This window comes from Oncorhynchus tshawytscha, linkage group LG28 (genome assembly GCF_018296145.1).
Source record: "Oncorhynchus tshawytscha isolate Ot180627B linkage group LG28, Otsh_v2.0, whole genome shotgun sequence".
Taxonomy (NCBI): domain Eukaryota; kingdom Metazoa; phylum Chordata; class Actinopteri; order Salmoniformes; family Salmonidae; genus Oncorhynchus; species Oncorhynchus tshawytscha.
The window spans coordinates 18,001,470-18,012,199 of NC_056456.1; the positions used below are offsets into that span (position 1 = coordinate 18,001,470).

The window sequence follows — 10,730 nt, forward strand, 5'->3', positions numbered from 1 at the left end:
CCACAAGGAATAGAAAGGACTAAGTAAGTTAGATACATGTGTTCATATGAACACCATCATTTTTTAGGAGTAGGGAGTGTCTGGACTGTAGTGTCTGGACTGTAGTGTCTGGACTGTAGTGTCTGGGCTGTAGTGTCTGGACTGTAGTGTCTGGACTGTAGTGTCTGGACTGTAGTGTCCGGACTGGAGTGTCCGGACTGTAGTGTCTGGACTGTAGTGTCTGGACTGTAGTGTCTGGGCTGTAGTGTCTGGACTGTAGTGTCTGGACTGTAGTGTCTGGACTGTAGTGTCCGGACTGGAGTGTCCGGACTGGAGTGTCCGGACTGGAGTGTCCGGACTGGAGTGTCCGGACTGGAGTGTCCGGACTGGAGTGTCCGGACTGTAGTGTCCGGACTGTAGTGTCCGGACTGTAGTGTCCGGACTGGAGTGTCCGGACTGGAGTGTCCGGACTGGATTGTCTGGACTGGAGTGTCCGGACTGGAGTGTCCGGACTGGAGTGTCCGGACTGGAGTGTCCGGACTGGAGTGTCGACGTGTGTAGTTGTGTCTGTGTTTGTGTTTCTAAAATATGTTTGTATTTTAGTCATCTACAGTATGTATTCATTTGTCCATCTTTAGACATGCATACACACTCAGGATTTGTGTGTCCGCGAGTGTGTGTGAGCTTAGTTACATGCATAGTTATATGTGCAAGCGAGCAGGGACAATATTGAAGGGGGATATTAGAGATGGATGGATTACTGAAAATCTGCTAAAGAGGGACACTCCATCATTCACGCTTATTAAGCACACAACTCTTCTCCCATGGCATTCCCTCCATCATATCCTCTCTGATAGCATATCAGTCCACCTCCTCGCTGCTGTCTTCTCATCCACATCACAACGCACCACGGCTCTCCAAATCTCTTTCTCTCTCATTCTCGGTCTTGTTCTCTCCATCTCTCTGTTTCTCTCTCTCTCTCCATTTCTCTCTCTCTTTCAATTTCTCTCTGCAGCTCTGTCCACTCCTTCTCTCTCCTCCTGTGACACTGCACAAACCAAACGGCGAGCCAGTCAGGTTGCCTTGGCAATGTTAATAGGATTAGTAATGGCTTATGCATATCCACCATTCCGTGTCTGGGGCCTGATTAGAGCAGAACAGTTTCCTGCACACTCTTCCAGAAGAACACTGCTCTATTGCAAGTGGGTTGAAGACTGATGCTCGGTTCCTTAGCCTTGACCCCGAAGCTGGATATTGTTAAATGCAGCTAACTGTCCAAGTGGTAGTACTTCAACCAACAGTCTAAAGTCCACCCATTGATAGGATTTGTAGCTCTGATGATACAGGGTAGTAACAGTAACAACAATATACAAATATGTAGACACTGCCACCCCCCTCATATATATATATATATATTTTAGCTCTGCATATTCTTTTTCTAGAATTTCATGATTTGGCCCTTTTTATTTCAGTGTGTCCCAGTCTCGGGTAGATCATGTGGCCTATGTGTGTGTTTTGGTTTAGGTAGAGAGATCTGCCCATGTGTGTATCAGCGTAGGTAGGGAATTCTGTCCATGTGTGATTAGTCTAGCTGGATCTTATTCTGTTCTGGCCATGTGTGTATTGGTCTAGGTAGGAAGTTCTGCCCGTGTGTGTATTGGTCTAGGTAGGGAGATCTGCCCGTGTGTGTATTGGTCTAGGTAGGGAGTTCTGCCCGTGTGTGTATTGGTCTAGGTAGGAGTTCTGCCCGTGTGTGTATTGGTCTAGGTAGGAAGTTCTGCCCGTGTGTGTATTGGTCTAGGTAGGGAGATCTGCCCGTGTGTGTATTGGTCTAGGTAGGGAGTTCTGCCCGTGTGTGTATTGGTCTAGGTAGGGAGTTCTGCCCGTGTGTGTATTGGTCTAGGTAGGGAGTTCTCGTGTGTGTATTGGTCTAGGTAGGAAGTTCTGCCCGTGTGTGTGTGTATTGGTCTAGGTAGGGAGTTCTGCCCGTGTGTGTATTGGTCTAGGTAGGGAGTTCTGCCCGTGTGTGTATTGGTCTAGGTAGGGAGTTCTGCCCGTGTGTGTATTGGTCGAGGTAGGAAGTTCTGGCCGTGTGTGTATTGGTCTAGGTAGGGAGTTCTGCCCGTGTGTGTATTGGTCGAGGTAGGAAGTTCTGGCCGTGTGTGTATTGGTCTAGGTAGGGAGTTCTGCCCATGGCTCCTGAATGGCGCAGCGGTCTAAGGCACTGCATCTCAGTGCTAGAGGCATCACTGCAGACCCTGGTTTGATTCCAGGCTGTATCACAACTGGCTGTGATTGGGAGTTCCATAGGGTGGTACACAATTGTTCCAGCATCGTCAGGATTAGGGTTTGGCAGGGGTAGACCATCATTGTAAGTATGAATTTGTTCTTAACTGACTTTCCTAGTTAAATAAAGATGAAATACTTTTTTATGTGTGTGTTGGCCTAGGTAGGGAGGTCTGCCCATGTGTGTATTGGTCTAGATAGAGAGCTCTGCCCATGTGTGTATTGGTCTAGGTAGGGAGGTCTGCCCATGTGTGTATGGATCAGGGTCTAGGTCTTGGTGGGGACTCTGCTCTGTGTGGATCTCCACTTGTCTCTGGCTTCTTGCTGACTCCCATCTGTCCCTCCTCTCCCTCTCCCCTCCAGGATTATGACCTGAGCCAGCTTCAGCAGCCCGACACGATAGAGCCGGACACCATCAAGCCCGTGGGGATCCGGCGTATGGACGAGAGGCCGCTGCACCCTGAGCCCCAGTACCCCATAAGGTCAGCAGCCCCGCACCCCGGGGACATCGGAGACTTCATCAACGAGGTAAACAAATAAACAATAAACAAACACACTAATCTTCTCACGGTTAAACATCTGCATCTAGAATAATGCCACAGGAGATGGCTTCGTCATTCTCTAAATCAGGAATATTTAGAGAATGATTTCATAAACACTCATGGTTAGGGGTAGAGGTATAAATATTTAATTTAATGAAGTGAATACTTCAAAATAAAGGAAAGCAGCTGAAGCAGATGATGCAGGCTTCACATTTGAAGGTTTATTTAGCTAATCTCTCTCCCTGTACTCATGCAAGTATTGATTGAAACAGAACAGACGCACACAGACATGAAAGGTTAATGGGAAATTAAATTCATGAATTAATTTTCCCTTTTGCATTTACAACTGCCTGTATAGTGTTTCCTTAGGGACAGATCGAAATTTTCTTTTTTTGTGCTTTTGTGTGTTTTTTATTGGACACAGGGGAGGGTAGTGCGTTTTTTCCCTGATTTACATTCGGTGTTCTGCTTGTATTTTCCCTATGAACAATGGCTTTACTTACTTTTGATATTTCCCTAATAAAGTTTAGAAATGTTAGTGAAGGTTTGGTATGGTGTGGCTATTATTAAGCTTTAGCTGCTGCAGGCCTATGATATGAAGGCAGTGTGCCCTGGCGCTCCAACTGACTCCCACAGTTGAACATGAGGTGAGGACGACTGCCTACCAAAGTTACTCCTATAATCTAACAATATAATGCGTATCTTTATACAAAAATATTATGATAGAAAATTGAAAAATTATATAAAAATTATAAGTTTTAGAACACCTACTCATTCAAGAGTTTTTCTTTATTTTTACTATTTTCTGCAATGTAGGATAATTTTAAAGGCATCACAACTATGAAATAACACATATGGAATCATGTAGTAACCACAAAAGTATTTAAAAAATCTAAATATATTTTAGATTTTTCAATGTAGCCACCCTTTGCCTTGATGACAGCTTTGCACACTCTTGGCATTATCTCAACTAGCTTCACCTGGACTGCTTTTCCAACAGTCTTGAAGGAGTTCCCACATATGCTGAGCACTTGTTGTCTGCTTTTTCTTCACTCTGCGGTCCAACTCATCCCAAACCAAACCATCTCAATTGGTTTGAGGTTGGGTGATTGTGGAGGCCAGGTCATCTGATGCAGAACTCCATCACTCTCCTTGTTGGTCAAATAGCCCTTTCACAGCCTGGAAGTGTGTTGGGTCATTGTTGATAAACAAACGATAGTCCCACTAAGTGCAAACCAGATGGGATGGCGTATCGCTGCAGAACGCTGTGGCAGCCATGCTGGTTCAGTGTGCCTTGAATTCTAAATAAATCACAGACAGTGTTTATTTATGTCGTTGGCTGTACTAGGTTGGATCTGAATGCATATGGATGTCCATAAAACTTCTCAAATGTCCCTGTATGTTGTCCAGCACCAAATTCTCCAAATGGAAACTATGAAATGCCATATTGTTTTTATGGGGATATTAGAATATTTGCATGAAAGTCTGTCACCAATTGGATGGAACCTAGCTATATACACCCTAAAGACTCAAGTGCACTAGTCCAGTGAATGTAATTGTAAATGTATTTATGTAAAAAAAAGTGACCACAATGGAAATATTTCCCCAATTTTATGGTGCAATCCTGGTCACTTTAAAAGTCTTTGACTACACAGTCGGAGTCGGAAGTTTACATACACCTTAGCCAAATACATTTCAACTCAGTTTTACGCAATTCCTGACATTTAATCGTAGTAAAAAATCCCTGTCTTAGGTCAGTTAGGATCACCACTTTCTTTTAAGAATGTGAAATGTCAGAATAATATTAGAGAGAATGATTTATTTCAGCTTCTATTTCTTTCATCACATTCCCAGTGGGTCAGAAGTTTACATACACTCAATTAGTATTTGGTAGCATTGCCTTTAAATTGTTTAACTTGGGTCAAACGTTTCAGGTAGCCTTCCACAAGCTTCCCACAATAAGTTGGGTGAATTTTGGCCCATTCCTCCTGACAGAGCCGGTGTAACTGAGTCAGGTTTGTAGTACTCCTTGCTCGCACACGTTTTTTCAGGTCTGCCCACACATTTTCTATGGGATTGAGGTCAGGGCGTTGTGATGGCCACTTAAATACCTTGACTTTAATGTCCTGAAACCATTTTGTCACAACTTTGGAAGTATGCTTGGGGTCATTGTCCATTTGGAAGACACATTTGTGACCAAGCTTTAACTTCCTGATGTCTTGAGATGTTGCTTCAATATATCCACATAATTTTCCTACATCATGATGCCATCTATTTTGTGAAGTGCACCATTCCCTCCTGCAGCAAAGCACCCCCACAACATGATGCTGCCACCCCTGTGCTTCACGGTTGGGATGGTGTTCTTCGGCTTGCAAGCCTCCCCCTTTTTCCTCCAAACATAACAATGGTCATTATGGTGAAACAGTTCTATTTTTATTTCATCAGACCAGAGAACATTTCTCCAAGAAGTACGATCTCTGTCCCCGTGTGCATTTGCAAACCGTAGTCTGGCTTTTTTATGGCGGTTTTGGAGCAGTGGCTTCTTCCTTGCTGAGCGGCCTTTCAGGTTGTGTCATGCACAAAGTAGATGTCCTAACCGACTTGTCAAAACGATAGTTTGTGAATTAACAAGACATTTGTGGAGTGGTTGAAAAACGAGTTTTAATGACTCCAACCTAAGTGTATGTAAACTTCCAACTTCAACTGTATGTCTTTTTTTCACTGACAAATAAAATCAATCAACCAAACTGTGATGAATGGAAAAAGACATCTGTTACAAATCGCCAAAAGTTTCATGACATACGGAGATTGTCAAGACTTCGATACTCGGTCAGCCTACAAGGTAGGAAGGGATGTATTTTCTGTTCGTCAAGATTGACATAGTCTATTAATTGTGGTGTTGACAATACAACCATTATATTGAAGTGCCTGATGTCGGTATGCTTTGTCTATTGGTTGTGTGGTGCATTGGTACAGAAACCTGTTGGCGGAAAATTGGTTGCATATATTTTATATAATTATAAATATGGCATGAAAATGTTCAAAGTCTGACTTTGCCCTGATCAATGTCTGCAGCCGGCTCTGATCGTGGCGAACCCTCAACCTTCTGGCCCTTAGCTCTGTGTGGCATCGACTGTGCCACAAAAACATGCTTAAGTGGCAAAGTCTATATCCACGTTTATAAACACAGGGTCGCTACAGTTATTGTTATTTGTGGTCGTAAACATCATTTTGAGTTAGTTCTATGAGGGGGGAGGGTGTTCAATTTATTTTACAATACAAGGGGAGGGTCATGTGAACATACATTTCTTATGTTGGGGAGGGGGGTGCATTTTATTTTATGACACCTTGAGTTGGACCAGCCCCTCCCCCCAAGTCAATTTGTATCTGTCCCTTATGGAAATCGTCCACGAATCGGAGATAATCGCTTTTTTGGTTTTCTGACAAAAATACAGTATTTATAATGTGTACAATTTATAATATTATTCACTTGGAGATAAATGTGTTTCTCTTAGCTGTGCAGAAGAATCGGATGGGGTAATAGTTTTAGACGTCTCTCTGTAGAGATCCAGTGGGATGAGACAGAGAACAGCACATTGCCTTTTCCATAGAGGTGCCCTGTTCTGTTCCTTCATGGCCTCGCTTGCCTCAGGGCACCATTGACTCCAGTGTTGAAGGGTGGATGTAAAATGAAAAGAACGGTCATGTATTTTTCACCAGCTCCAACAGACAAGACTTTCACTGTATCCAAAATGGAGTTCTCTCTTTCTCTCTCTCCCCCAGTTGTTGGCCTATTCCCATGTTTTTAGATTAGAACTCCCTTACTCGCGCTATTTCTCTCCCACTCCCCCTCCCTCGCTCTCAGAAAAATTCCTGAAAACACTTAATGCTCTTGTCCGCTCAGTTTATATTGAGTGAGTTTGAGTGTTTTGTCCAGTGCGTAAAAAAAACTGCAATACTTATTGGAGCAGAGACAGGGCTGCTGTTTTACGTATTGTTTCTGTACAAGGACAGCAGGATGTTGTGGGCCAGAGCATCCTGACCCAGACATCCACATTGCAGGCAGTACATGTCAGCCTGTTTCCCATCACATGCACATGCACACGCACACGCACGCTCACACTCATCCGCACACACAAACACACACAGGTGGTCCTCGTAGATTCTATCTACTGCCCCCTGCCGGCAGCTGGTTTATGCCCTGTCTTCATTGGGGTTGGAATCTGACCTGGTTGCTCAGGGAGAAGGGGTGGGGCTGGGGTGATGTGTCTGGGCTCAAAGTCTGGAGTGCACACACAACCCCATGCCCACAGAGCCTTTGACAGTTAATACAAAAAATGGGCAGGTAAGCAAATCCACCCAAGAATTTAGCCTCCCAGAGTGGCCAAACAATAGCCTATTATCCAGCTTTTAGTCTGTTCCCTCTCCGGGAGGTAATGTTTGGGAAATCAGCCTCACCTTACATAACCTTTTGTTGGCCACAGGTGCTGGACAAAAAGTTCACACAGATTAAAGATTCAAAAAAAGTGTTATTGGGGGCAAAAAGTTTTTCAAGTCAACATTTCCACACTTTGTTACACTCTGAACCCCCATATTCACAGTGACAATACTACAGTTTGTTTCTAAACAGGGGAAATAAACAGAGAAACTTACCCCGCAAATCTCTGAATAGGATGTTGTTAAATTCAATATGAGACCTGTTTTGTGAGCAGTGGATCAGAGGGTGAAGTCAGGGGAGGACAGGGCATCACAATGTTTTTACGAGGGTGAAGCTCTGTGATTGGCTAACCTTGTCACACTCCCAGTGGACTGGTGGTTGTGCCGGATGGGGCTCTATCCATCAGAGCAGTGATGGCTGTAATTGTAATGAACAATCCATCTGTCATATTTCCCACCAAATGATCAGCACCACAGCCCTGAGCAAACATTTAACAAAGGCTAACAAGTGGAAAATAATCACTAAGCATCTGGGCACTTTGTTTCAATCTATCCTTTTTTTGAGAGAGAGAACTACAAAATGGAGTTCAAATATATCTCTGACATGTATCCAATGAGCCTAGTGGCTCGTTTGTTTCTTCGTGTTGTGCTCTGTTTCTTTTCATTCAGTTCTCATTTGTTAGATGTTCTCACTCGCAATGAGAAGATGTTGAATTCGGGACTGGGCCCAATGCTCTTCATGTCCAAAGCACATCTCCTGTGCTAGATTAGCAATCCATCAAGTCTCTAGAGTACCGTTAAGGAATGGGTTTGGAAATCAATAGCAATCCATAAGGACCTCTCACACTGCTACGAGAGCTTCTGGGAATGTTAAGCACAATCTTCAAAATGGAAACCCCCCCATTGCACCCCACACTCTGAAACACACACACACACACACACACACACACACACACACACACACACACACACACACACACACACACACACACACACACACACACCCCAGGGCTCATTCCTAGTTTTGGGGAGCAATACTTTAACACATGAAATGGAGTGGGCATGTAGTACTGTACCAGGGACCAGAGTGTGGTGGTGAAAGCTGGCATATTGTCAGTGCCACTACAGCAATCTCCTCCTCTCAGCCCTCCAAGCCCCTCAGGCAGCGCCCGTGGACATTGGAGTGATGGGGGTTTGAGGAGGGGGAGGGCCAGGCTAAGTCATCAATGAGCTGAGGCATTTGGTCAGGCGGTCATGCTAAATCTCAGCTTTTGATAAAGTCCTGGATAATCCTGCATGCCAAAAATATCAGGGAGAATCAAAGCCAAAACGCTTCGCTGCAGATGGACACTCAGTGGGAAATTAGAGCCGGTCTTAATCCATGAAAAGGGCCTGATTTCCTAAACATGTAGAAGGGAGGAAAACATTAGGAAATGCTAGCCTGTTAATATTAGCCTATTTAGGTGGCAGTATGGGATAAGAACATGTCTGTGAATGTGAATGGTGTCTGGTAGCTATTGTCAGACAGGGTTTGGTCATGTTGGACTGGCTGGCCTTAATCTCCTCACTCATCTAACTGTGTTTTTTTTTTCCTCCCATCCATCCAGGGACTTAAGGCAGCAGACAACGACCCCACAGCCCCGCCCTACGACTCCCTGCTGGTGTTCGACTATGAAGGCAGTGGCTCCACAGCCGGCTCCCTAAGCTCTCTCAACTCCTCCAGCAGCGGAGGGGACCAGGACTACGATTACCTCAACGATTGGGGCCCTCGCTTCAGAAAACTCGCAGACATGTACGGAGGGAGCGACGACTAGGACACAGGATGTGCAAGACGTAAAAAAACAAGACGACAAAGAATGGTGAACCCAGGAAAAGAGAAAATATATTTTGTTTTCCTCTCAATGGATGTGGACAGCTTCCGATTACCGATATTCCCCTGAAAGAGTGGTGACAGGAACAATGACAGAAAAGTTCAAAAAAATGTAAACTTACTTCAGAAATATTTTCAAAAAACAACCAATCTAGGCTTATTGTTGTAGTCTACGCATACATATGCTTGTTGAAGGCTTAGGCATACGCTGAAGTGCAGTCCAGTTTTGGAGAAGGGGAGGGAACATTGGTGAACTGTCACTGTTTGGATCGTTGATATTGAGCGCGCTCAGTTACACTTGAATTTCACAGTACAGAAGCACTGGGATATAATGTGCCTTTTTGTACATTTTTGGGATCTGAATGATTAGTTTTATGTTCAAGGCTTTAATGGTACTGACTTTTGGAGTGATTTCAAAACATAAGAAAGTATGTTAAACTATGGTATGCTTCTACATGCTTTTTTTGGTTACACAATACGGCTGTTTGTTGAACAAGGATTATTTAAGTGAATTACAAAGATGAATAACTTAGATGATGAAGGATCCTTATTAGCTTGGATGGGGAGAATCAACTGAGAACAGCACTGTACAGTACTCTAGAAATGTAGAATGTTTTCACAAAAAAATTAAACTTATTCAGCTGGTTGCAACTAAAGGGAGTCGTAAGTAATACTTTTGTAGCAGAATATGTTTGTTTTCCTTTATTTCTGAAGTGGTGTAGTATTTTATAAAAACAACAACTGTTTATTTTGTTCTAATCCGTGTACACTTCATTTGCCTTAGTCATCATCTGGTACGTTCAACTTTTACTTCACGGTAAAGAAAATGTGTGTACATATATTATTTTCTTCTTCTGTAGTCTATGAAGAAGTGCAAAAAGTTCTGAACTTGTAAATGTATCATTTGGACTACAAATTAATGTTTTTGCATGTTTTTATCTTTTCACGACAACAAAAATTATGAAAAAAGTTATTTCCAAAATGTATTTACAAAGCAAAAAAATTAAAACCGTGTGACATTAAATGTGTAGAAGTGAAGTCTTTTGTATAAAATGAAGAAAAACAGCAAAAAAATAATAATAAAAAAATTGCAATCTTGTCAGCACAACTGTTTGAATTTGTACCAAAAAGGGGGTGGGTGGGATGTTGGTGGCACCATTGGCACTAATTACTGAATCAGCTTTAAGACTGGAAAAGGTTTTTGTCTGAAGCTTTGTGGATAATCATATGTACTGGAAAACAAATTATACATCTCTGACCCACCAACCATCCGAATAAAATGCCAATTTTTGAGCTAACGACTGTCTCTTTATTCATTGATAAACGTTTGTTTACAGTAAATACGAGTAGCCATGCATGAGTGTACTTGAGTGAACTTGAGTTTTCTGTTTGAAATATAGAGATGCAATATCTAGAATAGCCCATATGCACTCAGTGGCCAGATTATTAGTTACTCCCATCTAGTACCGGGACGGACCCCCCTTTGCCTCCAAAACAGCCCAAATTCTCTGGGGCAGGGATTTTACAAGGTGTCGGAAACGTTGCACAGGGATGTTGGTCCATGCTGATGCGATTATTGACCGATGCTGCAGATTGACTGGCAAAACATACATGCT

General features: G+C 43.2%; 1 protein-coding gene across 1 annotated transcript in view; it reads left to right on the plus strand.

Annotated features, from left to right (window-relative positions):
- Positions 1–10,412, plus strand: part of LOC112226849 (cadherin-2) — an 82,325-nt gene extending 71,913 nt beyond the window's left edge. The window contains exons 15-16 of the mRNA XM_024391450.2: positions 2,629–2,793; positions 8,852–10,412. Coding sequence (XP_024247218.1) covers positions 2,629–2,793; positions 8,852–9,058 — 372 coding nt within the window. The 3' untranslated portion in view covers positions 9,059–10,412. The remainder of the gene's footprint in view (positions 1–2,628; positions 2,794–8,851) is intronic.
- Positions 10,413–10,730: the final 318 nt, after the last annotated feature.